The 27,630-nt window shown below is 38.7% G+C and overlaps 1 protein-coding gene and 1 long non-coding RNA gene across 2 annotated transcripts; both read right to left on the minus strand.

Annotated features, from left to right (window-relative positions):
- Positions 1 to 511: 511 nt before the first annotated feature.
- On the minus strand, positions 512 to 12,342 carry RIOK2 (RIO kinase 2). Its single transcript, XM_062630048.1, has 10 exons — positions 12,241 to 12,342; positions 11,461 to 11,599; positions 10,720 to 10,836; positions 9,046 to 9,221; positions 7,764 to 7,852; positions 3,781 to 3,972; positions 3,269 to 3,361; positions 1,797 to 2,330; positions 1,317 to 1,413; positions 512 to 813 (listed from the first exon to the last, which is right to left on the minus strand). The coding sequence occupies exons 1-10, from the start codon at positions 12,304 to 12,306 to the stop codon at positions 652 to 654; spliced, it is 1,665 nt and encodes a 554-aa protein (XP_062486032.1). The 5' UTR covers positions 12,307 to 12,342; the 3' UTR covers positions 512 to 651.
- A 12,467-nt stretch (positions 12,343 to 24,809) lies between these two features.
- LOC134169497 (uncharacterized) lies at positions 24,810 to 25,214 on the minus strand. The gene is made up of 2 exons (XR_009966902.1): positions 25,071 to 25,214; positions 24,810 to 25,011 (listed from the first exon to the last, which is right to left on the minus strand). It is a non-coding gene; the product is annotated as an uncharacterized LOC134169497 (long non-coding RNA).
- Between the last annotated feature and the right edge of the window lie 2,416 nt (positions 25,215 to 27,630).

The raw sequence follows: 27,630 nt of genomic DNA on the forward strand, positions 1-27,630 counted from the left end.
TAGCTGTAAAGGCAGATGTCTGGGTTCACTCCTATTGCTTCTTTGCTCCACACACTGACATACAGGGGGAGAAAGTGTTTGATCAGGATCACAGAATCATGGAAGTGTTAGGGTTGGAAAGGACCTTAACATCATCTTGTTCCAACCCACCTGCAGGGAGTGTTGTGAGGTAGGGGTGCCTCACACTAGACCATGTCATCCAAGGCCTCATCCAATCTAGCCTTGGACGCTTCCAGGGATGGGGCAGCCACAACCTCCTTGGGTAACCTGTGCCAGTGGTGTTGGTGATGTGCTGAAGCAAAGACACTTCCGGTTTCTGCCAAATGGACAAAGATGCCTTTGCTCCCCAAGACTTTCAAATTGTAAGACACAGTACAACTGATTTATATATAAAAAAAAAATATTGTTGGAAATAGCTGTAGTTAAATGATCTTGGCAGTACTACTGATACCATTTAAATTACAGTCAACAGTTTCAATCACAATCACAAACTAAAATCCCCCAATCAAAATCACAGTAACCATAATAAGGTTTATTAGCTTCCAGGAAAACATTTGCTTATGTATATGGAAGGATTATTGGTTATTAGCATAATTTTTTTCAACTGTAGACATTATGAATTTTCTCATGTTCTATGGGAGCTTTAATGAATTATTCCCAGAAACAAGCTGCATCCAAGCTTGACTTAATGTTTTGCATATTTTCTCGACGTTGCTTGGTATAAATATTTGCCTCTCCTTTTTGCAACTGTTGCCTCAGAACAGACTTTTGCTGTTTGGTCAGCTGACGTTTTATCTTCCGTTTCACCAGTTCCTACAAATAAACAAACAAGTATCAGAACTTTCTGAAGATCATTTAGGACTGAGACATGACACAATGATATTGCATTTTCAGTATCAACAGGTGAAAAAGGCCAAATTAAATCTTGAGTCAAGCATCCAATTTTAAATTAAGTAGTATTAATTGTGGCTAGCAAAAGAAGTGAATGAACTGATTACATGTTAGTACATTAACATACATTAACCACTTATTGGGTAAATGAGAGTTGTTAATGCTGATACAGAGCTTAGGTAAAACACTAAAGACCAATACATGAAGGAAAGATCTGGAAATCATTCCCCATAAAAACCTACACAGCTATCAGTCCTATTTTTCTGTGGGCATGGAAATGCAAACCAGAGAGGTACATGGTAACAGTCTTCTTTAAAGATAATTAATCCTGAAGAACATTTTTACACACAGGTACTAACAGCTGTGTTCATTTTAACATGGTCTGAGAGTAAACTAGATAGTAACATAACAACAATAGTACTAACTGCTGGTATGGTTGAGCAGCTCCCAGCACTTCTTACTGATGTGATACTTTCAGTCCTTGTTCTGTGCTCAGCAATGTAAGTGATGCTCTCTTCATTTCTAAAAAACATAAATAAATTTATTCCACTAGCAAGATAAACATCCTTTGCCTTTATAAGCACAATTTAAATCTTAACTTTGAGATATAATCTGAGAACTCCCAATAGAACACGCAAGTATTACAAAACAATTACATTTTAAATATTAAGACTAGTCCTTCAAAACAGGTATTATATGAAAGGAAGAATTTGTATCTATCAACAGGTTACCTATCATGAGATCAATAGGAAAGATACTGTGATTTTTTCTAAATAAACTGAATTATTAATCTTCAGTTTAAACAAGGGTAGCCAAAGAGTAGTCCTTTTTGAGCTACTTGAAAGATTTACATTTACTGGGGAGAGAGGAGGAACCACACTCCTAGATTGTAAATATAAATCTACCTGTAATGCCCGAATTTCTCATTTGAAGTTGACAAGTCAGCCAGATCAGGGCATTTGTCTTCATCTTCCTTATCATCAGAGCACCTTCTTCCACCTGTCTTACTTTTTACTTCAGCAGCATTTTCAGTTTCGCTTTTTCCCTTAAAAAAGGCAACTGCAGGACTCTCTGCACTTCCGTCGGACTTCCAAAGCATGGTTTGCTCTTCAGTTTTTTCTAAGGCTGAACTTAACTTTGACATATCCAGCCTTTGTGTATTTTCACTACTTTCAGTTGTGTCAGCCTCTCCATTGTTATACAAGTGGTCAGAGGTTCTGCTTCCAGAGAAATCACCCACTTCAGACATGAAGTCTGCATTATTTTCTTTATCTTTGCTGAAGAAGTTGAGCTTATTTTCAGCATCTTCTACAAATTCTGATGCCTCTGTTGTATTACCATCCTCATCAGAACTTCGTGAGTAAAGCAGTTCACCATCTTCCTGTATTTCTTTTGTATAACCACTGGCAGCAATCTCTCTATCAAGGGAACACTCTCTCCTGTGAAAGAAGTATGTTTTCTTTTGATAAGCTGATTCATCAAGCTACCAATATGCTACATTTTGGATTAAAATTACTAATCAAACTAGACTGTAATTACACATACTACTAACAAAGAGGGTGTACTCTGTTGAAACATACAAAACACCAGATGATAGTGCTAAGCTTTGCTTAGGTAAAGTATTAACAGAATGTGACCTGAGAGAAACAAACAGAGAATTACTCCATCTTCAAAACCAGCATTCACTTGTTTATTTATTTATAGAAATTATTTTATGTTAGCAGGAATACAATCTGGCTTTAGGTTCAGATTATGTTTAAGTAAACAGAAGAATAAAGGACACACAGAGACTGACTCAAGTGTGGTACCACATTGAAAAAGTGCTCAGAATGAAATAAAACCCTTTTAATTCCAACAGGTTCAGTCTTAAAATAAGTTGAAAATTATTTTTCAAAAGGGACAAAAGACATTAGGATGAAACTTTGAACACAATAATGTTTGACAAGGCAACCACTATTTACTAGCATTTAAAAAATAAATTTAAAATTGAAACCCAAGTTAACCCTCCAAATACTGGAACTGTCAAATAGCTTTGAGAAATGGGAGAAACTGATTCTGCATCACTGGTAACATTTCCCAGATCCTTTACCATTTGGATCAAGCTTTTGGATGGATCTTTCTTCCTTAGCTGCAAGAGGAAAGACAAAGGCGGCAATAGCTGATTTTAAAGCATGCCCTGGCTTTCTGGAAACCACTTACAGTAACTCTGGTTGAAGAAAACATAATAGGAATGACAAAAATATAATCTAAAAAATGCACAGTTGGGCATATTTTAATTTTTTTTTCTTTAATTTCTTCTACAGGTATCCTACAGACACCCATTTTTCTCATAAAACCAGAACAAATAGGAAACTCAAATTCATCTGGAAGTTTATACCTGACATCTTTGAATTCTGGGAAGACCTCACTCTCGTAGTTGAAGCGTTTCTTAAAGAACTCCTTAATACAGTTCACATCTCTGTCAAAATACCTGAAAAGAAAAAAAACACAGAATTGTACAAGCACAAAATCAAGGTAATGAAGTCTACTGCAATGACAAACTTTTACCATATATTTCTCACCTTATACTGAGTTCATTTGAAAATTATTTCTGTTAGTGATCCCAAGACAAAAGGATAGTGAAAAAAACTGCATGCAGTTTATTTCTAAGCATTTCTTAACTAAAAAACATCACTCTATCTGAGAAGCAGTGAATTATTTATTTATCCTAAAGAGACATTTCTACTCCTTCATAAATCAAACTATGTTTGAAATGTTATTCATGCTGCCTGACAACAATGGTAGAAAAAGCATCAGAGACAGGTGTATGGAAACAAATAATGGTTGACTATTTACTGTCACAAGCACTTGTCAGATTTACTTAGAAAACATCTTTAAATTTGAACCTACCATTCGGCATTTGTGTGTGATGTTGATATCATCTGAGGGAAATCAATCATAGTGACATGGTCATCATTATCCAATATGAGATTAAATTCATTGAAATCGCCATGAATCAAACCATGATTGGCAAGTTTTACAATCAAATCCATTAAGTCACTGTAGACAGAGGCAGGATCTTCCATGTGGTGCACCTGGCACCTGAAAAGTTCAATAAAATACTGTGAACCTCAAAAAACTCTTAATTTTAAAATATTGACAAAATATATGAAATACATCTGACAGAATTCCAGGGTAATTCAAGTTAAAAGGGTCCTTGGGTCTCTAGTCTAAGAAGCTCCTCAAAAGCTGAGTCACTTGTGAGATCAGACCAGATTGCTCAGGGCTTTGTTAGTTGTGGCTTGAAAAATTCCAGGAATGGAGACTGTGCAATCTCACGAAGCACACTGTGGCACTGCCTCGCTCTCTGAAAGGGGAGAAAATGTCTGTCCAGGCTAAATCTCATTTCAGCTTATGCTCATTGTCTTCCCTCTCAGGCACTACTGTCATGATGCATTATTTAAATAATAGATCCATAAATGTTTATGTCTCCTGTTTCAGGTACCATCTTATGGTCTCAGTAGAAAATAGGTATTGTATTGAAATTCAAAATCTCCACAACATTTTCTTTTGCAAAAATGTATTTTTTAGACCAAGTTATGGGAAAAAATAAAAAAAGCTGAAAGTATTGCTGAACATGTATCTGAGAAAGCAAAGTACCTTCAGTGTAACATGTCTTTAGAAACAAACCAAGTAAAGTGGCAGTTATCTTCTTGTACCAGGAACTGTCAGCATTTACAGTTATTGTGAAGTATTTTTATCTAAATGCAGCATTACAATATGATAAGAATGGATCGGTTGTACAGTACAAAGCATGAACAATGGAAATATAGCCGCTATTTAAAAGGCTTCTGTTGAACCCTTTCATATTTGTACCAAAATTGGTGACTGTTCTCACAGGCACAGGTCCGTATTATAGAATCATAGAATATTTAGGGTTGGAAATGACCTTAAGATCATCTAGTTCCAACCCCCCTGCCATGAGCAGGGACACCTCCCACAAAACCATGCCACTCAAGGCTCTGTCCAACCTGGCCTTGAACACCACCAGGGATGGAGCATTCACAACTTCCCTGGGCAACCCATTCCAGTGCCTCAGCACCCTTACAGTACAGAACTTCTTCCTTATATCCAATCTAAACTTCCCCTGTTTAAGTTTTGATCCATTACCCCTTGTCCTATCACTACAGTCCCTAGCGAAGAGTCCCTCCTATCCCACATGCTCTTTGAATTTGGAAGTCATGTTAACTGATACCTTGCAAGATAGGAATCTCAGGTCCCAGTGACCAGGGGGAAAAGGCTGAAGCAAGGAAGATCTACCCTTGGAGTTCACTAAATACTTAGGCAAATGGGACATAGAAGTCCATGAACCCTGACAGGATGTACACCTGAGCTTTAAGGAAGCTGGCAGGTGGCACTGCAAGGCCATTCTTGATAATCATTGATCAATTATGGCAACTGAGAGAAGCATCTGAAGACTGGAGAAAGGCAAATGACACTGAAGTTCAAGAAGGGCAAGAAAAAGGACTCGGCAAACTACAGGCTGATCAGCCTCACCTTGAACCTTGGAAAGGTGAAGGAACTGGTAACACTGGAAACCACTGTCAGGCCCATTAAGGAAAAGAAAATCATCCAGAATAGTCAACCACATGAATTTCTGTGATTAACTGACTGGCCTGCTAGATGGCATGGATAGCAGTGAATATTATCTACCTGGACTTTAGTAAGGCCTTTACAGTGCCTCACATATGATCCTCATAGAAAAGGATCTGATGTTGGTGTACAGTCTAGATATACAGTGAGGTAGACTGAAAACTGAAAGCCTGAGCACAAAGTCTCCTTGGAGACCAGTGACTCACAGTGCGGCCCCAGCAGTTGAAAGTGGTTTCAGTTTCCATTTAACATCTTCATTAATGAGCTGCATGATTGGGCAGAGTTTGCAGACATCACCAAACTGGGTTTGGCTGATATGCCGGAGGATTGTATTGCCATCCAGAGGGACCTCAACAGGCTCAAGAAATGGGCCAGCATGAACCTCATGAAGTTCAATAATCAGTGGAAAGTCCTGCACATAGGAACCTCATGCACCAGTATACACTGTGTATTACTCATCTGGAAAGCAGTTTGGCAGAAAAGGACCTGGGGGTCCATGTTGAACGTGAGTCAGCAATGTGCCCTTCCTGCAAAGGTGGCTGATGGTATCCTTGACTGCATTAGACAAACCATCACCAGCAAGTCAAGAGAGGTAATGCTTCCCCTTTATTCACTGGTGAGGGAACACCTGGAGCACTGCATCACTGCACTTACAATACTGGAGACCAACTGAAAACCACAATGATGATTAAGGGACTGGAGAAGCTCTCCTGTGTGAAAATGCTGAGAGCTGGGACCATTCAGCCTGGGGAAGAGAAGCCTCAGGGGGATCTAATCAATTTATATAAACACCTGAAGAAGGGAGGGTATAAAGAGGACAAGGCCAAGCTTTTTTCAGTGATGCCCAGTGACTGGGCAAGAGCAATGGGCACACACTGAAACACAGGAGAATCTGTATGAACATAGGAAACACTTTTTCCACTGTGGGTATGACTGAGCACTGGCACAGGATGCCCAAAGAAGTTGTGGAGTCTGCCTCCTTAATGATACTCAAGAGTCATAGGGGCATGGTCCTTGACAACCAGCTCCGCATGGCCCTGCTCAAGCAGCGAGGCTGGACTACATGACCTCCAGAGGTTCCTTCCAACCTCAAATACTCTCTGGCTCTGTGAAATGTGAAATAAAGAGGTAGGCTAAGAAAAACTGAGACCAATTTGCCAGAACTTTGAATAAGGTTGTACTTGTCAAAGACAGCATAATAACTGTTTACCAAGGTCACTAACTCTGCACTAGTTTTTCAACACAGGCAACGGACAATAATAAAACTGGCAACTGGCTGTAATCCCTCCAGCTTTTTAGCGATTATTTTATGTTGCTATATTTGAAATAATTCTCATCCAATCCTTATCTCCAAGTTAGAATCACGAAACAAGAAAAGCATGGTAAACTTCCATTGCAGATGTCAACATGGAACTTGGAAGTCCTCTATGTATATGATGGATGTGGAATTATTTAAAAAAAATGAAGGTGGGGAGAAAATATAATGAAGTCTCTTCCATGTTACTCTTCAACTGTTATACTTTGGGATTAATTTCCTTTTGATTAAACTGCCCACTTTAGATCTTGATTACTATACAAGAGCATGGATTTGTTAGTCCTAGAATTACACTTTAAGCCTCTGGATAAGTAGCTAAGTTATTCTACGTTATATCAACTACATAGGCCTTTTGCATTCTGTTTTGCAAGCGGAACAAACCATCCCTTTATGCTCAAACAAAGAGATTTAATTTTCCTAGATGCTGAACAACTCAAGCAAAGTAATCTGTTTTGGAGGAGCAGAACCAGATTATACATAAACAGAGCAGAAGTTCTAAACCAGTAAATTATAACCTTACCCAAACTACCAGAGCAAGGATCACAAACTGGAGCTCAGAACTTGAAGGATATTATATTCAATATTGTACATATCCAATAACATACAGAATATGTGGTTTCTGTGTAGGAAACTGTTGGAATACTAACCTGTGTCATGCTACTCTTTTACTGCATTCTTTAAAAAATTAGTAAATTTCACTAGTTTCATTGGACTAAGAAAAAAACAATTTCTCTTAATAAAAAGGTAAGAGAAGAAAGACTACAAGTTAAGTAGAATGCTAGTAAGTGTGGATTAGAGCACATTATTCTGCATGGTGAAGTCAGAATTCGCTCACATGACAATGAAAAAACATAACCCTGTTACTTTATTGAGCCTAACACTGTTAGGGTTTAATAAGACAGAGAATTCAAGCTTCAGTACTTACAAAGGATAGCCATCAATAAGCTCCATAACAACTGCATGCCTGTTGTAGTCTATGGGTTTCGGAACAGGAAAATTTCTGTCATGTAAAGCCTGGAGACAGTACATTGAAAAATTAAAATTGAATAGTTAAGAAAACATTATATATATTGACAAACTTCCACCTAAGATAAATGTTACTGTGGAGGCACCATACACTACTCAAATGCTAACTGGATACATCGTGACACACTTAAGAAGGAAGACTGTAACAGCCATTTCAGCTTTTGCTGAAAAAAAAAACAAACCTAAGTTTAGACACTAAGTGTGCTTATTAAGAGAAACAAGAAAATATATCTAGACCTGTTGAATAGGACAAAAGGAGGAGAGAAAACTAGATTTTTATAAATAATCATGTTTTTCACTATTAACTTTCAATCACTGTAGAACATCTGTATTTTTTTAAAGCAGGTTAAAAACAAAAAAATCGGAGTAGCAACATATGCTTGGAAATGCGATCTTTTCCCACAGTATAGAACAAAGCCTGCCTTTTCAGATCAGAACACCTGTCTAGATTGAAAGATTTTCCACAACAGCACAGGAACAACTGCAAACACGGGAAATTAGGAAAAAGAAAAAAAAAAAGAAAAGAACGACAACTGAACAGAAAAACTCCCAGTAATTCTGCCAAATAACTGTAAATTTCCTCAATTTTTAAGGTATTTTTGCAAGCTTATGCAATAAATTTTAAAGGAAAAACAGCAGAACTGGTGATACATAAATTGTCTATCCCTAAGTAACAATTGTTGAAACTTTTTCATGACACCTGCTTCTGTTCCACAGGACTGCAGTGGCAGGACAAGGGTTAACAGGTTCAAACTTTAGCAGGAGAAGTTTAGATTAGAGATAAGGAGGAAGTTCTTTACTGTGAGGGTAGTGAGCCACTGGAATGGGTTGTCCAAGGAAGCTGTGAACGCTCCATCCCTGGCAGTGCTCAAGGCCAGGCTGGACAGAGGCTTAGGCGAGGTGTCCCTGCCCATGGCAGGGGGAATTGGAACTACATGATCTTAAGGTCCTTTCCAACCCTAACTATTCTATGATCTCCATGACAAAGCTTCATTTTGTCATTGGAAAGTGTAAAAGACATACAGCACTGAAATTCTGAGACATATACTTTAAGTCCACTTGGGACAAAAAAAAAGTGTAAATCTTACAAACATTGCAAATATAAACTGATCAAAAGACAGTTAGAAAAGTATCTTCCAGCCTATTACACCACTGTTGATACTGCGTGAGTGGTCACCTACCTTCATATAGGCAAACTCCTTCGTTGCTGCTAGCCGGGATAAATACAGCCATGACATTTTATGTCTGTGCTTGTGGTAGTCACGTTTATTTTTCAGACTGCGAAAGGAAGTTCTTCCAAGCCTATGTAATTTCAATGCAAACTGTTGTTCCTCTTCATTTGCAACAATATAAATATCTGCAAGGGACATAATGGCATAGGTCCAAGAAATAAATGATATCCAACAAGCTAGTATCTGATTAAAAAGGTGCAGCAATAAGCTTGCTACGTCACTTCTCACAATTACTATTTCTGGCATGGCCAGTTCTACTACAGTTAGTAAAGACAGCTACACAGTACCCTATTAGAAGAAATATCGATGTGATCTGAAACATCTCATGTAGCACTAGATTTTACCATTCCTATACTCATGTTAACATCCCCAGGCCATCTGCACAGCAAATAACAAGTATAAGCAATCCTTGAGAGAAATCTAGGGCAGATACTGCTGTTCTTAATCACACTGTGGAAGAGCCGCCTTTTTTTCTACTGAGTTGACAACCCAAGGGACCAGCTTCTAAATTTAAACATGGCTAACAAATACCCTATGTTTTATTTCTACCATTTGTCCCAAATAATCACCTTCTCATTCTTCAGTTACACAAGTTATGTACTTCATCAAATAAACATCAACATTAACATAATATGAACCAGTAAAGTATTGCAGTAGTTTTAAGATAGTAAAGTAAAACAGACTTAAGTGGGATGAAAAAGATTAATTATCTTTTTGCCAAAATGGTCCAAAACTCTTCACAAACCATGAGACTATCATGGTTTAAACCCAGCCAGCAACTAAGCACCAAGCAGCATCTTACTCACCCCTCTCTTTCCCCTCCCCCGGCAGGATGGGGAGGAGAATCAAAAGAATTTAAAACCAACGGTTGAGATAAAAACAGCTTAATAATTGAAATATAATAAAATACAATACTAATACTACTAATAGTAATAATAAGGGAAATAACAAGGAGAGATATATCAAACTAAAAGGGGGAAAAAAAAAACAAAACCAAAACAAACCCCAATGAACACAAGTGATGCCCAATACAATTGCTTACCATCCACTGACCCAACAAGTGATCACTCCCTTCCAGGTAACCCCCTGATTTCTATACCAAGCATGACATGCTCTGGTATGGAACACTCCTTTGGCTAGTTTAGGTCAGGTGTCCTGTCTCTGCTCCCTCCCGGCTTCTTGTGCCCCTTCTCACTGGCAGAGCATGAGAGGCTGGAAAGTCCTTGATCAGGGTAAAGGCTACTGAGCAACAACTAAGTCATTGGTGTGTTATCAGCACTGTTCTCAGACTAAAGCAAAAACATGTCACTGTACCAGCTACTAGGAAGAAAAATAATTCTATCCCAGCCAATCCAGGACAGAGACAAACAGCATCTGCATGCAAAGTACCTTTTATGGGATGAACTAAGAATCAGACAAAATGGTCAAAGTAGAACAATACTCCTGTGAAGAAATACTCAAATGCAGCCAGAAGCCTCACATAGTACTTCAACTAGTGAACCACAAATCTCGGTGTTTGACAGATTAACTGATGTGACTCTCCAGAGTAAAACTTGCCTAGTTTCTAGCAAAATATACACAACATTACAGGTGTGTTTACTTAAAAATTTTTTTTTTAATTACCTGATTCTTTGCCAACACCCATCTGGTTTCCAACAGAATTTATGACTTGTCGAGAAGACAGAGTTTTCAAAGCAAGGTAATCATATCCTGCATTAGTTAGCCGATAACCCTGTACAGCTAGGTAAGAATAAACACATTTCTCATTATGTATACATTACAATTGAAGTAAGTCTCAATTTAGTCTTCTTTTAGCTTACAGCACACTACATCCAAGTAATATTTCACCCATAGGCTAACATCAGTCCACTCTGACAGAATGGTAAAAACGTTTAAGTTCCTGCAGGTTTATGAAAATTGACAAATGGGCAAATGACAAACATGCCATCAGCCCCTCTCTAATAGAGACAATCGTAGTATTTTAAATAGCCTGGAAAAACCCAAGGAGCATTTCAGAAGATATGAATACAAGAGAAACAGCAGGGATCTGGGATTTGGGTTGATTACTGTGCACAACTTAACACTGTCTTAACTGATGATTCTTCTATTTTTCATGACTTTGCAAAAAATAAAGTTAACGGTTCATCTTTTTCTGTCTGTCATCCTTACAGGCATAAGCAACTCAGCAGACAGCTACAACATTTGGTGCTGCACAAATCCATTTTTCCAGGGTAGGTCCAGAAGGTAAGGCTAGCAAGTGCTCTGGATGCTCACACGTACCAAGCTGTGGTACTTCTGCAATTACCACTGTGAGACATTAGGGACAGAACAAGAGAGGGAATCCAATACAAAATTCAAACTCACTTTTAGTTCGTTCATAAGCTAGAAGTTTGTGTTTCACCAACTCTCTCAAAATTTTATTGCAGCCACCATGTTTAAGGCTGGCAATGGAAGCAATTAAGCTAGCAGGAACTATTTCATGGTTTTTCATGCCCATTTCCACCTAAAAGAATAAATAAGATTTGTTAGATCCTGTGTTCAACAATGGAATAATAACAGATCCCACTTGAGACTAAAATAGATTTTCACGGATAAATTGTTACTTTTTAATTACTTGACCAAACCTTTAATATGCACTACTGGCCCTTGATATCCTTTGAATAATTCTGTCTTGAAATTTCTACAGTATTGGACAGAAGATGAACAGCTTATTAGATTTCATTCTCAGGAGTTCTACATTTCTGAAATGAGACTCTTTTCCCGTACAATCATGGCTCACTTTGCCTTTCCACTAATAGTTCAGCTGTCAGTAGCAATCAGCATGCGTGGAGAAACTAGTGACAATGACTTATATCACCTGGGCAGCCCTAGTGTTAATAATCCCTTCACGGTGGTCAGAGGAAGAAAAGACCAGCACGACCTCACCGGGCCCTCCTCACCAGGAAACGCCAAACCGGACCCTCGGCAAAGCGGCGAGAACCATTCTCCTGCAGCCTTTCTTCCGCTGCCGTCTGCGTCTCCCATGAACGCACGAAGCGCGCCCAACCCTGCTTAACTAACTAGCCACGAGGAGCTCCGTGAGCAGGACTGGGCCAGGCCTCATCTCCTCCCCGCCTCCTCAGCCAGGCCTCCCCACCGACTCACCGCTGTCAGCACTCTGAAGTGCTCCCTGGAAAGGTACCGAAGCATCACCACGTTCAGCTTCCCCATGACTGCTGCCGCCGGCACGCGTTAGCAGCACAGTCCGCTCACGCCAAAAAGGTTTACCCAGTCGCCTCCGCAGCGAGGAAAGCACCGCACCGCCCAAGCGCATGCGCAGAGTGTTCCACACGGAGCAGCAAGCGCCGCCCAGGTAGGGGGAGTTGTGTGTGAGGGTTCTGGCGGTTGTGTTTGTCATTGGTGGGGGAGGCTAACGGAGCTGGCGAAGTGCCTGGAGTAAACATGTGATGAGGAGCAGCGGAGTTGGCGGTGTTTGGACTGGAAAAGAGAAGGTTCAGGGGGATCTTATCACTCTCTACAATTACCTGAGAGGAGGATAGAGTCAGGAGGTGGCGGTCTCTTCACTCCAGGAAAAGCAATAGGACAAGAAACGATGGCCTCAAGCTGCTCCAGGGGAGGTTTAGACTGGGTATTAGGAACAATTTCTTCACCAAAAGGGTGTTCAGGCATTGAAACAGGCTGCCCACAGAACTGGTAATGGGACCATCCATTGAGGTGTTCAAAATCCGTGTATAAGAGACCCTTAGTAACATGGTTTAGTGGCTTTGGCAGTGTGGGGGAAGTTGGACTTGAGGGTTGTAAGGTCTTTTCCAACCTATATGATTCTATGATGTGTTGGCTAGATAATGTATGTCAGTTAATGCACCTGTGTCAGGTGTTTTGTTGTTTTAGGGTGGTTTGTTTTGGTGTGGGTTTGTTTTTTGTTGTTATTTTGTGGTTTGTGGTGGTTTTGTTGTTTTTTTTTGGGGGGGGGGATGGTTAGTTTTTTTTTTGTTTGTTTTTGGAGGAGGTACTGTGTATTTTTGTTTGGGTTTGGTTTTTTTAATTAATACTATTTTCATTTCATCCATGTTCTCACAATGATGTATTCTGATCTGCTGTCTGGAATCTCTTCTGCAAGGTTTGCTGGGAAGCCTTAGAAGATGTGATGGCTATAACATCTTTGTGCTAGAAACACCAGGAGCATGTGACTGCAAGATGAGTTTCCAAATGAGGTATCTCAAGGCAAAAAAATGAAGACACTAAGCCACTGTACAATTACTTAATTAAGAAACTGGCTGTTAGTTAAGAGCCTGAATATACTTCTGTAATAATAATACTTCTTTCCAGAACTTCATTTTCATTGCCCTTAACAAGGAATAGTAACTTTAAAGATTTCCCTCCTGTCTGTCTCTAGTATGAGCTACTGCTACTGTCCTTCAGATACTTTGCATATTCTTAATATAGAATCACTTCTTTCCAGCACAAATACATTCTGAACTTACAAGGAGGTCTCTAGAAAGTTTAACATGTAAACTGAGATGTTAAATTCCCAGTACAAACAGTTAAAATAATTGAAGCTTTCTTAAAAATTGTTTGTGAGCTTAAAATTATAACCATGAAAAAAAAAATGTTCTCTAGAAGTCTGCACTCATATAACAAAGTTAGTGGGGGCTGTAAAAATATGGTTATTTTTGGCTGATCAGTGTACTTCTAAGGTCATATTGCCTTTATCAGGAAGAATATGAATAGCAAAATAGCATTTTTGATATTTTTAAACTTTGACTCATATGTGCTTGTGTATGTGAATAGACACACACACACACACACACCCCCCCCCGGTATTTGTAAAAACTTTTCTAATGATTAGCAAAGTCTATGCCAGGTGTACAAATGCTGCACATTCCTTTCTGAAGGTAGTTTTATAAATCCCCAAAAAGCTCTAGTTGGATATAAGGTTTGAACAGCGCAGTTCATGTAGTAGACTCTTCGATAGCAGTTTTGGAAAACTACTTTTCTCAAGACAGATATGAATGCTTATAATTTTATTGTCAGGAGTCACTTTTAAAATGAAAATTAGTAGTAATTCTTTAGGGGATAGTTTGTGGCAGTGCTACAGTTTCTAGTTTAGGTAACTCCTAGTATGTCTGAATTACTGAAATATATACATATACTGTATGTATAAGGATCCCACAGCAATTGCTGTATTTTACCTACATGTTTATACCTGGAATTCCAAGTCAGCATTTGGCACTTGAAGAGGTGTTTGGTCACTTTATGAATGTTAGTTGGTGGTCAGACAGCTCACTTTGCATCAAAGTTGTAGCTCATGCAATATGTGTGAGGTCTAGGTGTGATCCATTCCCTCATTACGGCTGAAAATACCCTCCTGGAAGACAGTTAAAGCAGGGTAGTTTTCAGAGTAGGTAACATGGGAACTTTTCTGTTCTAATTAAATGACATAGAATGTTTAACACTCATAAATCTTTCTCAGAATAGCTATTTGGTCAGCTATTCAGACTCCATTGTTAAAAACACAAACCACACCATTATTCATTAGGGACTGTAGTGATAGGGCAAGGAGTAATGGGTTAAAACTTAAAGAGGGGAAGTTTAGATTGGATATAAGGAAGAAGTTTTTTACTGTAACTGTGGTGAGGCATGGAATAGGTTGCCCAGGGAAGCTGTGAATGCTCCATCCCTAGCAGTGTTCAGGGCCAGGTTGGACAGAGCCTTGGGTGACATGGTTTAGTGTGAGGTGTCCCTGCCCATGGCAGGGGGGATGGAACTAGATGATCTTAAGGTCCTTTCCAACTCTAACTATTCTATTATTCTATGGTTATTGCTTTGTTACGGCAAGCAGTGTGTGAATCTTAGTGATCATGAAGGATATTAGTGAGGGTTTCTTTCCATGAGTGCAAACTTCCCTGCTTTGCCTTATTATGGTGATACTGATCCAAGTAGCAGGGGTAGGCTTATGAATGTTATAAACATTAAGCTACTATTTAGGCATGCTAGTAACCTTAAAGCATGTTCATACAAGTTCAAGTTTCCTGTTATATAACTTTATCTCTTTTAAATAATCTTGAAAAGAGAACTTTGCATTTAGTTGTCTAGTTTTAGTAGTGTACACTGAAAAGTCCTGTTTAGAATATGAGATGCACTGGTAGAGAACTTGGAAGAATTATACTCAGGTAGATGTGAACTGATAAATGTGATTTTTATTGTAAAGGTGATTTTGAAGTTTGTTATTAAGTATGGCATACATAACTAGCACAGATTAGTCTTTAAAAATATATTTGTTCATTTGGTCTGTATTTGAGCAAACTGATAATAAATAACACTCTAAAATACTTGAATTTCTTTGCATGCACATAGGACGTACATTAATCATATCAGAAGAAGTGTGGTAAATAAATGTCACAATTTGGTTTACTTTGCATAGAGTAACTAAACAATTAAATCAGAAGTGTACAGACATCTGCAGATAGGTATACCTGCAAAAGTAATGAGCTTGTATTTGGAGCTGTTCACAAAATCATTTAAAAATGTATTTGCTGAATTTTCAAGGTTTAAAGCACCACACTCTTAGGTACTTTAAGAAAAAAAAAAACAAACAACAAACCTGAACCCACAAAACTCCCTTTAAAAAATACACACAGTATTTAATAGTGGTACATCATGAGTGGAATGCTGAAAATATTCCACAACTTTATTGTCATAATACTTGACAATTCTTTGGCATTCTTACTTTAAAATTAAGTGAGGGACAGGAGAGACTTGCCCAATAACCTTCAAATTAGTGCAGTTCTGGTGGAAACAGTCCTAAAAATGGTTGCATTTTCTATTAATATCACTTGTTCTGCCAGACAGGAAAGTCATATGAATAAACAGATTCTGGAGTCAGGTTTGCACTGTGAATTAGTAATTGACTATCTTTCTAAATTCAGAGAAGTGGTATTCTTTACTGATCAGCCGAAGAAGAGAAGATGTTACAGACTGTGTCTAGGTAATTTTTGCCCTTCCCCCTTTCCTCCTACCTTTTTACTTGAAAGAGAAATTAAAAATTTTATCCAAACAATTGTTCCCAAGTTAGTTATTATTCACCTATTCAATATGTAAGTTTGAGTAGAAAACGCAAATGGACCTTAAATATACCTCTATACCCTCTTGGTGGGGACCTTTCCAAGGAATGATAGGCTAGTTAATTCTCTGCAGCATTGATTCTACAAGCAAACATGCTCTCAGTCCTGGTAATATGCATATACACTTGATTAAACAAAAGTGGTTGTTGGATATTGTAACTGCATCTTCTCAATCAATCTGTGCATTTCTTTAAAATCACTTTAGCATTTAACAGGAATCATAGGTCATGCCTTTTTTTTTCTTTTTTGTTCCCCTGTATGTCTTAAATCAATGTGTCAGAAGTCTTAGTGGCAACAAAAGTATTCTTATGGGAGGTGGTTCTAGAACTAATCTGCAATACCTGCCATCAAACTGGGACATATTTAGTGTTACTCAATTGTTCAGGTTTCTTTTAAGCTACAGTATGTAGCTTAAAACTGAATTTGGATTTGTTCTGCTTTCTTTACAGGGGAGAGTTGTGTTTTGTTGTTTGTCTGGGTTTTTTTAGTGTACCTGACTTGCCTTACTGATATGGCTTTTTTTTTCACCCGTCTTTTCCTTTTTCCTTGATGCACATTCACATATGCACTTTTGTTTTACCTGTATCCATGTAGGATGTCAAGATAGTTTTTAAAAATGAGAATATGATACAGGGGTTTGAAGAATGTTTCTTCCTCTTGCAGTATGTTACAAAAACGTAGAATCATAGAATAGTTAGGGTTGGAAATGACCTTAAGATCATCTAGTTCCATCCCCCCTGCCATGGACAGGGACACCTCACACTAAACCATGTCACCCAAGGCTCTGTCCAACCTGGCCTTGAACACCGCCAGGGATGGAGCATTCACAACTTCCCTGGGCAACCCATTCCAATGCCTCACCACCCTAACAGTAATCTAAACTTCCCCCGTTTAAGTTTTAACCCATTGCCCCTTGTCTTATCACTACAGTCCCTAACGAAGAGTCCCTCACCAGCACCATTATAGGCCCTTTTCAAATACTGGAAGGCTGCTATGAGGTCTCCACGCAGCCTTCTCTTCTCCAGACTGAACAGCCCCAACTTTCTCATCCTGTCTTCATACAGGAGGTGCTCCAGTCCCCTGATCATTCTCGTGGCCCTCCTCTGAACTTGCTCCAACAGTTCCATGTCCTTTTTATGTTGAGGACACCGGAACTGTACACAATACTCCAAGTGAGGTCTCACAAGAGCAGAGTAGAGGGGCAGGATCACCCCCTTCGACCTGCTGGTCATGCTCCTTTTGATGCAGCCCAGGATGCAGTTGGGTTTTGGGGCTGCGAGCGCACACTGAAGGTGGCCCATGTTAAGTTTCTCGTCTACCAACACTACCAAGTCCTTCTCCTCAGGGCTGCTCTGAATCTCTTCTCTGCCCAACCTGTAGCTGTGCCTGGGATTGCTCTGACCCAGGTGTAGGACCTTGCACTTGGCATGGTTAAACTTCGTAAGGCTGGCAGCAGCCCACCTCACAAGCATGTCAAGGTCCCTCTGGATGGCATTCCTTCCCTCCAGCATATCAACCGAACCACACAGCTTGGTGTCATGAGCAAACTTGCTGAGGGCGCACTCAATCCCACTGTCCATGTCACTGACAAAGATGTTGAACAAGACCGGTCCCAACACCAGTCCCTGAGGGACACTGCTCATTACTGGTCTCCAACTGGACATTGAGCCATTGACCACAACTCTGTGTATGGCCATCCAGCCAGTTCTTTATCCACTGAGTGGTCCACCTATCAAATTGACGTCTCTCCAATTTAGAGACAAGGATGCCATGTGGGACAGTGTCGAACACTTTGCACAAGTCCAGGTAGATGACGTCAACTGTTCTACCCCTGTCCATCAGTTCTGTAGCCCCATCATAGAAGACCACCAAATTGATCAGGCAGGATTTGCCTTTAGTGAAGCCATGCTGGCTGTCACCAAGCACCTTGTTGATTTTCATGTGCCTTAGCATGCCTTCCAGGAGAATCTGCAACATCTATAATCCTGTGTCTTTAGTACCACAGGGGCTTGAGGTCCTTAGGTCAAAAGGGTAATAGGGGAAAAACACACTTTGTATTTGCTGAAAAGCACTGTTAGAAGACACCAATGCAGAGAATTGTAGTGTATCAGCCAGAGCAGTGGTTGCAGTTGCTGGATCTAATAATCCATACTGTCTGAAGTGATTTCATGTAACCTGGGATATGTTTAGAGTCTTCTTTTAATATTAGTATTTAGGAAATTATTTTGTTTCCCTTCCATACCTGAGTCCTCTGCCTGAATAGGTGATTTTTTTTTTTAATCCTAATTTATGATCTGGATTAATTCTGCAAGAACATTACTGCAACAAAGCATTCCAGTGTTTTTCTCCTTTTCTTCATCTGAATGCCTTCACAGATTTTATGCAGAAAGAAGTATTTGTAAAATTTTTGTTTGCTTCTATCAAAGCTTGTTCCTTCCCTGTCCCTTCGATGTAATTGACTCATATATTAAGTATGTTAAAGCCCTTCAGAACAGCCTGTAAAGCCAATCTGAATTAATCAGTGCATGTTGTACTTGAAAAAAAAAAACCAAAACCAAACTTTTTTTATAACAATAAAATTTCATTTGTAAATCAATATTGCTATTTCATGTTGCATTTCAGACTGTAATTTTTTTCTTCTTCCTTCAAATCTTCCATGACTAAAAAAAAAAAAAAAAAATTATTGACAAAACAGAAAAAATAGCAATCATGTGGAAGAAAATGAGGAAGTAATGAAATTGTATTTGCGTTAGGATTGAGGGCCTATGTATCTAATGTTTATTTCTGAATTTTTCAGCTACTAAGGTGTCTATTCCTGTCAAGTATTGATTGCTGCAAATAATCCTGGAGTATAGATTAGTGTTACATTTGACTAGATTGGAAAAAAAGGATCATCCTGAATTTTCTTCAGTTTTCCATGTTTTCTTATATATCAACTAGAATAGTCATACCATATGTAATAGTTATTGTTTACGCAAAATTTTCATTATTTTCAATGGGATTTTAGGCTTGGGCTGGCAGTTTGATAAGGACGTTACCTCTTTAGAACCCTGTGGTCCATTCTTGCATATTGAAATTGATCCTTGTGTTTGCAAGCTCCTTCTGTCTTCTGTAGCACACTAGTTTCTTGAGCTTTTTAGGTTTAACTGAAGAGTCATGGAGCTTTTTATGATGTGTAGCCGTATGGGTTGTATGGAAGGCTCTTTGAAGCCTTTTAGACTTTCAAGCCTTTTGGACTTGCTTTCCCACTTGTTCTAGTTTGAGAGTCTAAACTCTGATGAATGCTGTTCTTTCTAGAACTGCTGTGTTTTTTCTCCTTTTATTTAATTTTTTTTTTTTTATAAGGGGGTGAGGTTTCAAGAGGCAGCAGTACTAATCAGGAGACCTAATGCCAGTGATAATGCACTTCCCCTTGACTAGATGCTTTTGCCAGTGTCCTCTGTCTCAATTGTGTGCCAGTTCAGCTCTCTGGGCTGGTCAGCAGGGCTTGAGGAGAAAAAGGGCTTCCTTGTGTGTATTCAGCCAAGAAACAAGAGCAGCCATGAGGGACATCTGAGGCCGTAACACCAATCAGGGAGTGAGGAGGGGACTATTTGCCTCTTGTGAGCGCAAGGAGGCAGTGGGATTTGACATCTGTTTCATAAAATTTTACCCTAAATGAGCCCTGGGATTCTGTTCCATATAACACCTCTCCAGCTTCTTTCCCTTGACATTCTTGTTTGGAGGCTATTGATCATGACAAGTCCACATTTAATAAAAATACTAGTATTTGCTGGATTTAAGTACTTTGTGTCTACATAACTTTCTTGTAGAGAGATGTCTGAATATGTGTGTCTTGCAATTGGGTCAGTAAATTAATTGAAATTGGTGTAGATTATAACATTCTGATTATTTGCTTGACTTTTTTTTATGAATAGAATTAATAAAATATATCCCTTTATTGTAATAAGGTTTCTAAGAAAGCCATTTGTAGGATATATTTGTGCATTTTAAGTTGTATCCTTAATTCTACTCTGCGTGTGTTTGTAGAAAAGAAGAGCAGTATTATAAGTGTATTTTTGTTCTCAGTTCTAATAATGCTCTTGTGGGTCTGTGGTTTTATTTCCTTAGGCCTCTCCACGTACTATTGCCACTAAGGTAGGTTTTTGGTTTTGTTTTTTATATATATAAACGTAATTCCTGATACACTTACTTTCTTCTGTTTTTTTTTTTAGTATCTCTTAATTGGTTTAGTATAGATTTATAGCAGTATTGCTGCTAAGAGAATCATAGACTCAGACTAGTAAGAATAATCAGTTCTAAACAAAATGCAGAAAACTTTACTATCAGAAACCATTTTGAAATTATTGTTTTTTCATAAATAAATAATTTTCTCATGTATCTTCAAGAATTAGCTTGAAATAGTATTTGTTGGGTTTTTGCTTGTGATGTTTGTTTTTTCTTTTTTTTCCCCAGATAATTTTCTTACATCTCTTCAAGAATGAAGGATACTTAGGGAAAGCAAGTAGTTAAAATTAACATCAACTTGACACTAAAAATAAAACATACATCACAAAGACCAAACATTTTCTTGTCAAAAGGAAAAATGCAATTTGGGTATCTATAATACAAATTTGGATGCCTGCTTTTCTTAGTTTCTGTTTATCCTTTTAATATTTAATTTTTAAAATTTGCATTTTATTTTTTTTTTAAAGTATTTTCAGAAGTCTTTTGAAAAGTTTTAACAACTGAGTTGTGTCATTTTTATTTAAAGTTTCCTGAAGTATTTCCCTGTTTCTATTTGATGCTTAATTTTATTTCTCTTCCATTCATCATAGTTCGTTGTGGTTTGTTTGCAATACCAAAAGGAGCATTGGACCGTTATACATGTAATTACAACCACTCCTATTTTTACAAATACAGTAAAAAACAACTGTCTCAACCAGGAGAAATTGGGTACCCATGATGTTAATTTTTCCCAAATTTCTTCGAATCCCCATGAGGTGTTGTCCTGCGCCATCTCATGAAATATTTTAACTTGTTTCCACATTTCCTTTAGATCAGTTGTAATTCTTCCACTTTGATCTGTATAGGAATAACAGCTATCATTGATTACAGAACAAACTCCTCCTTGGGATGCTAACAGTGTATCTAATGCCATTCGATTTTGGAGCACTACTTTAGACAGGCTGGTTATTTCTTCTTGTAATGCTAGAATAGCATCAGCAGTTCAATTTCCCATTTCCTCAACTGCCGCTGAGATATTTACATTGCCCAGCTGCAATATGGGTAATTTCCTACTGACATGTTGCCTTGATTAAGAGTTTTGTTAGTGGTTATACATTTAACTTCTGATATATTTGAGGCTTCTATCCTTAAAGCCTGTAAATTTGTATGGCCCTTATCGGTATAAAGAGGATCTCTCCATAATCTATTCCAATTTGTCTTAAAGGGGATAGGGAGGCTAATTAAAGGAATATCCAGTCTCTCTCCTGATTTAGGTAGATGAGTACAGATCCAACAATCACTCTTGTTTAAGACATTAGTAACATTTTGTACCAATCTCAGATACAGGTTTTCATTCCATGCTTCTACACCTATTATTATACAAGTCCAAATTATGATCGATGTAGTCTCATATGTGTGGGTCCTGAAGACTCGATGCACCATACTTTTTCTTGGTTCTGATGTCTTTCTGGTTCTTGAATAATGTATCCAAGCAGGTTGTTTCTTTATCTTCCCTGCTGTAAAGGTGGTCAATGTTATCTGGTGCAGTCCGCTCCACTTCTCCTGTAGAGAATCTCCTGAAAAATTGTTAACATAAACCCAGTCTCTGGATCTAAAAGGATGAGTCAGATAATAACACGCCTCTCGCTCTTGTCCCCAGTATTCTCCTATTTCTTCTAATTGTTTTCCCAGATTGACCAGAAACTCTAGGACCTAACCTTCTCCCACTTCCAGAAGACTTTCTCCTTTAAACTGGGACTGATACGGTCTTTCATATAAAATTTTACATGGCCTAGCCTCTTCTTTTGACTGAGGTTTAGTTTGAATTCTTAATAGAGCCAGTGGTAAACCTTGGTACCAATATTAATTCATTTCCTGACATATGTGACCAGTCTGTTGTTTGATCAGATGAACCATCTTTTCTACTTGCCCACTGGCCTGAGGCCTATATGGAACATGTAGTTGCCAATCAATTTCTAATTTTTTTTACTAATTTCTTGTAATTATTTTGCGCTAAAGTGTGAGCCTTGGTTGGAAGAAATAGCCTCTGGTACTCCAAAAAAAGGTATTACATTGTTTAATAAATGTTTTAATTACTTGTCTTGCATTATTTATTCCACAAGGGAATGCTTCTGGCCACCCTGAAAAAGTATTCGTTAACACCAACAAATATTGGTAACCTCCTGTTCTCGGTAATTCAGACAAATTTATTTGCCAATGCTGTCCCGGATAACTTCCTCCCCAGTTGTACCAATTTGATTTCTATTTTCAATTTTAGGATTATTCGTAAGACAGAGCTGACATTGTCACTAATTGAACTATGGTATATAGATTCCTTCCTGCAATTTGTTCGTCTAAGTATTTATACAAAGAGTTGCTACCCCAATGAGTTTTATTATGTTCCTCCTGAACTAGCTTCCAGAGTTGGTTATAGGGGATTACAATTCGCCCATCAGGTATCTGAACCCAGCCTTCTTTGTTTTCCTCTCCTTTGAGATCTCCAATCAATATTCTGTCCTCCTTTGAATATCTAGGTTTAGATTTCTCAATTGTTAGTTTGCTGTCAGGGATTAAGGGAATGAGTTTAGATTGTTCAACTTCTTGTTTGGCTTCAAAATTGGCCAAATTATGTCCAGTTTCCTGATCAGAGTCACCTTGTTGATGCCCTCAACAATACATAATAGCTACTTCCTCAGGTAGCTGAACAGCTTCCAGTAGTTGTAGAATTTCTGTAGCATGTTTAATCTGTTTCTCCTGTGTGTTCAAATGTCTTTGTTCTTTCCAGATGGCACCATGTGCATGGACCACACCAAATGCATATTTAGAATCAGTCCAAATATTTATCCTTTTGTCTTTAGCCAATTCCAGGGCTGTAGTTCAGCATGTTCCAGAGGTTTCTTTCAAATCTGGTCAGCTTGAATACACAGTCTGTATAGTGGCCAAGCAGTCATGTGTTAATAGTTCTGTTGGTTGTTCCTGCAAAAGGATGCTGGATTGACAACGTTAGTCACCACAATTTCTATATCATCGTGTTCCACAAGGGTGGCCTGGTATTTTAAAAAACATGAAGATAACCAGTGGGCTCCGTTCTGTTCCAGGACTGCTGTTAACAACATGGGACACTAGTACAGTAACCTTTAGTCCCAAGGTGAATTTGTGGGCCTCTTCAATATTCATGACAACTGCTGCCACAGCCCTTAGGCATCTGGGCCATTGATTTTTAATTCTTAATTCCATTTTGCCTTCTTTAAATGTTGCTTCTCGCCCTAATAAAGATTTTAAAGAATTTAGCATGCATAAAAATTTTATGCACTCCTATTTGTTTTCTCAATTTGTACTCTAAGGGTTTCAGAAAGAATGCCTCTTTTTGCCCCCCCCCTTTTTTTTTTCCCTTGGTGGCCAGTAGCTCCCGCATCTGTAACAAATTCTTTTCCCTCTGATTTAACGCCAAATAGGTTGCTCCTGTATCCACTTAAAAATTCCACTTTATTTCCTCTAGTTCCTCATTTTAATTTAATCAGTGGATCTGCTAGGATAGATTTCCCAGGTCCCTGTCAGTCTAGTTCCAGTTCAGTCACTGGAGCCACCCCATGGCACTGCCCAGGGCAGTCTCACTTCCAACATCCGAACTCCTTACAGTATGCACACTGATCCCATCCCACAGGAGAATTCAGTTTCTCACCTCTGCCTGTCATTCCTCCTCTACCTCTGCCTCATCCTCTCACATTAGTCCCTCCACCAGTTTCTACTTGTCCCAAAGCAGCCACTGCAGCCATGCCTATAGCACAACTCAGATCTTTCTTCTCTACATGTTTCCGATTCCAATACACTCCCCACACTTCTTTAACATTCTCAAGTCCTTCTGCTCTGTTACCAGTGACAGCAACCTCTTCCTCCTTATCAATAACAAATAGGGCAGATGCCAAGAGTGCTCCTCTCAGAGGTACCTGTGATACATAATCCCCCAACCTATCTTCCTGATTACTCTGTTTGGTTTGTTGGGTTTGGTTTTTTTTTTTGTGTTTTTTTTTTTGTGTGGGTTTCGTTTTTAGCTTTAAACATCATTCCCCCAATATCACAGGCTGAACAACATCTCTCCAGCTTAGCTTTCTGATTTTCTCTATCCTTTTCCAAAGCCAAAATTAAGGGATCTGATGGAGATATATTAATTTCGCATTCCATCTGTCACGTGGGGTGGTTTCTTAAAGTGAAAAACGTATCTGCATACATTACTTCATCTCATTTTCCTTGCCACCTCAAAACCAACATTAACTGTAACAATGTATTATAATTCAAAGTTCTTCCATTTTTAGGCCATTTTTCCTGATCTTCCAAACTATACAAAGGCTACCATTGGTTACAATATTTTGTCAACGTTTTCTCATTTACTGAGCCCCCAGGAAACCCTCCAAGTTCTTTCCAGTGTGCCAAAATGCATCCTAAAGGACTCTTTTTCAAGATCTCTCCACTCTGCTGATTTCCCATTATCAATCTCGCATTCACACACACACATGGGATCCCACAGACACACTCCACACAGTTACAACACTTGAGGCGGAGACTAAAATTGTATCAAACTAACAACCTGTCACCAATACAAAAATCACAAGACCAAAATCTTAGAACACCTGAAACAGAGACAACAATTAATAACTCATTTATAACAGTCTGTCACCAATACCAAAATCACAAGACCAAAATCATAACTATAATAAGCCACAACATAAGTCAAATACCACTAAAATCCAAAACCTTTTCTACAAGACAACCCACTGTGTCTTGCAGGACCCAAACCGCAAGATGCCCCCTGCTTCTTGTGATTGTATACCGGTAAAAAACAAAACCTTTTCTACAAGACACCCACTGCGTCTTGCAGGACCCAAATCACAGGAAGCCCCCTGCTTCTTGTGGGTGTATACCAAACGGACGCTAGCACCCAGGTATACGCCTTTACCCACGAGATTTCCTATCATGATTTACGGAAGGCTTCCAAACCATGCGTATGCTTACCAAACCAGTTTACCAAACCGAGATGCCCCCTGCATCTTACAGACTATATAAAAGAAAAGAATACCTTTTATGAGATGGTCCTTGTCTGCTCCCGCAGTGATCCGAATGAGTCGAGGGGTCCCTCCAGGAAAAACTCCCGAGGGCCCTAGGGAGCCCTGTCCTCAGCGGGTCCTGCAGCCGAGCAAAGAGGGTCCCATCTGGGGTGCCAAATTGATTCGGAGAAAACTCCAGGAACAACCTCGCCAACAAAGTTTTAGGTTGACAAGCAGGTATTCTTTATTGCAGTGCCAGGAGACACGGATAGCTCCTCCAAGCGTGTCTCTACCAGGCATCAACCAAGCTGTCATTATATTGTCCTTAAACACACATATTCATTACATTACATACATTACATCATACTTCTTAGACAATGCCTCCTGTATGCATACAAAAATGTGGCAGTGGGCTTTCGGACCCCCGGTGGTTATTTCTTCATCACTTTGTTTTAGGATCATTGTTATATCAGCAACCACCAGGTGGTTCTGGCAAAGCTTATTTTAGTAATTTTAGTTTTCTCTGTAGTTGCTAACAAAGCCCAAAGTTATTGAGGTTACTTATTTACAACCCTATTCTTCAATCAACCCCATTATTCAATCCACCTTATTCTTCAATCAACCCCACTCTTCAATATGAAAGGACTTCCTGTGTAGGTTTATTCTTTAGATAGATTTCCTTTAGAAATTGATAAAAGTATGTGACTTGATAACAGTCTTACATTGCAGATGGTGCTGGATGATTCTACTTCTCAAAGTCTGATACTGCTAGTAAGTTTTTAATTATTCTGTTAAGATAAAATTTTACCTAGTATCCTCAGGAAGCCTTGTCTTTGAATAGAAGTAATTGCTTAAGTTTGGAGGTATTCCAGACTATTTCAACAAATCCCTTGCTTTGTTTTAAATAGTTGTAATGACCAATATAATCCTTTGAATTCTGTTGATAATCCAGACAAAGTAGGGAAATCAAAGACTGAATGATGCCTATGTATAGCAGGCATTTGGCTGCTGATTGCCAAATACACAGTTCACTGTTAGGTCATCTGTGTCTGTCAGTTTAGTCCCTTTAACACAGTTCTCTGCACCCTCCCTGTTCTCTAAAGCTTATCTGGGGGCTTCAAACATTGCCTTGCTCATTATTTCCCAAGGAAGGTTAAGGCCTTTATTGTCTGACCAGAACTGCTCACTAATTAGAGCCGTTGTTTTGGCACTGAATGTGTCAGGCCTGCAAGACTTCCTACTGGCATCCAGTGGCATTCATGTTTGCTTTCATAAATGCACAATAGACAGGAATCTTGGCAAAGACCTGCTTACTTAGCTTGTGCAAAGAAACAGGTGCCTTTTTTTGAAATTATAATAGGTAGAAAGAGAGCTATTGGAATATGTGCTGATTATTCCACTGAAAAAAAAGTGTTCTGCCTAACAAGAGTCCAGTGTGCGGTTTGAACCCATCAAATATTTGTATCCATGTAGACATTTGGAGTCAGTAGTCTTTTGTGATGGTAAATATTCTTGGAATTTAGGAATTTTTGCAGTAAATGCAAAGTCTGTAAGCAATATGATTACCTCCCAATATGTATGTCATGTTGCAATTAATAAATAATGATTATTGGCATGGCAAATATTTCACTTCACTTAATTATTTCTTTTGTCCTGCTTCTTTTAAAAGATACATATGTTTCCACATATGAGGTAAGATTTTTCAAATGAGCTTGTTTTGGCATATGGGCATATGGTTTTCATGGAAATACAGACTTGGGCCTCTATTCTGTAGTGGCTGTTTAGGGATCACCCAAATATACTGTGAATATTCATTCCCAGTAAAGCAGTTAAAAGCATTGGACCTCTCTCATCCTTTTTTTCTTTTTTTTTTTTTCCCTTTATTCTTTTTTTCCCTCCCTATGCTCATATGCAAGTCCTTTCATGGAGTCCAAACCTGGTGTGGTGGATTGGCCATGGCTGGCTGCCAGACACCTACTCAGCTGCTCTCTCACATGCCCTTCTCAACAGGACAGGGGGATTGAAAATCAAATGCTTCTGGTTCAAGATAAAGACAGAAGATTGTTTACAGATTATTGTCATAGGCAAAACAGGCTTGCAGAAATTAATTTATTGCTGATTTAAAACACAGTAGGATGGTGACATAACTTAAAAATACCTTC

Source organism: Pezoporus occidentalis, unplaced genomic scaffold (assembly GCF_034315485.1).
Source record: "Pezoporus occidentalis ecotype Australia unplaced genomic scaffold, CSIRO_AGI_Poc_V1 ctg346, whole genome shotgun sequence".
Lineage (NCBI taxonomy): Eukaryota > Metazoa > Chordata > Aves > Psittaciformes > Psittacidae > Pezoporus > Pezoporus occidentalis.

What these genes read in the sequence shown, in the direction of transcription:
- RIOK2 (XM_062630048.1), bottom strand. Translation starts at nt 12,306, where the DNA reads ATGGGGAAGCTGAACGTGGTGATGCTTCGGTACCTTTCCAGGGAGCAC. An exon ending in AGGAGTTTGCCTATATGAAG is followed by an intron (nt 7,853 to 9,045) that starts GTAGGTGACCAC and finishes TACTGTCTCCAG; the next exon opens with GCTTTACATGACAGAAATTT. An exon ending in TCACACACAAATGCCGAATG is followed by an intron (nt 3,362 to 3,780) that starts GTAGGTTCAAAT and finishes TTTTCTTTTCAG; the next exon opens with GTATTTTGACAGAGATGTGA.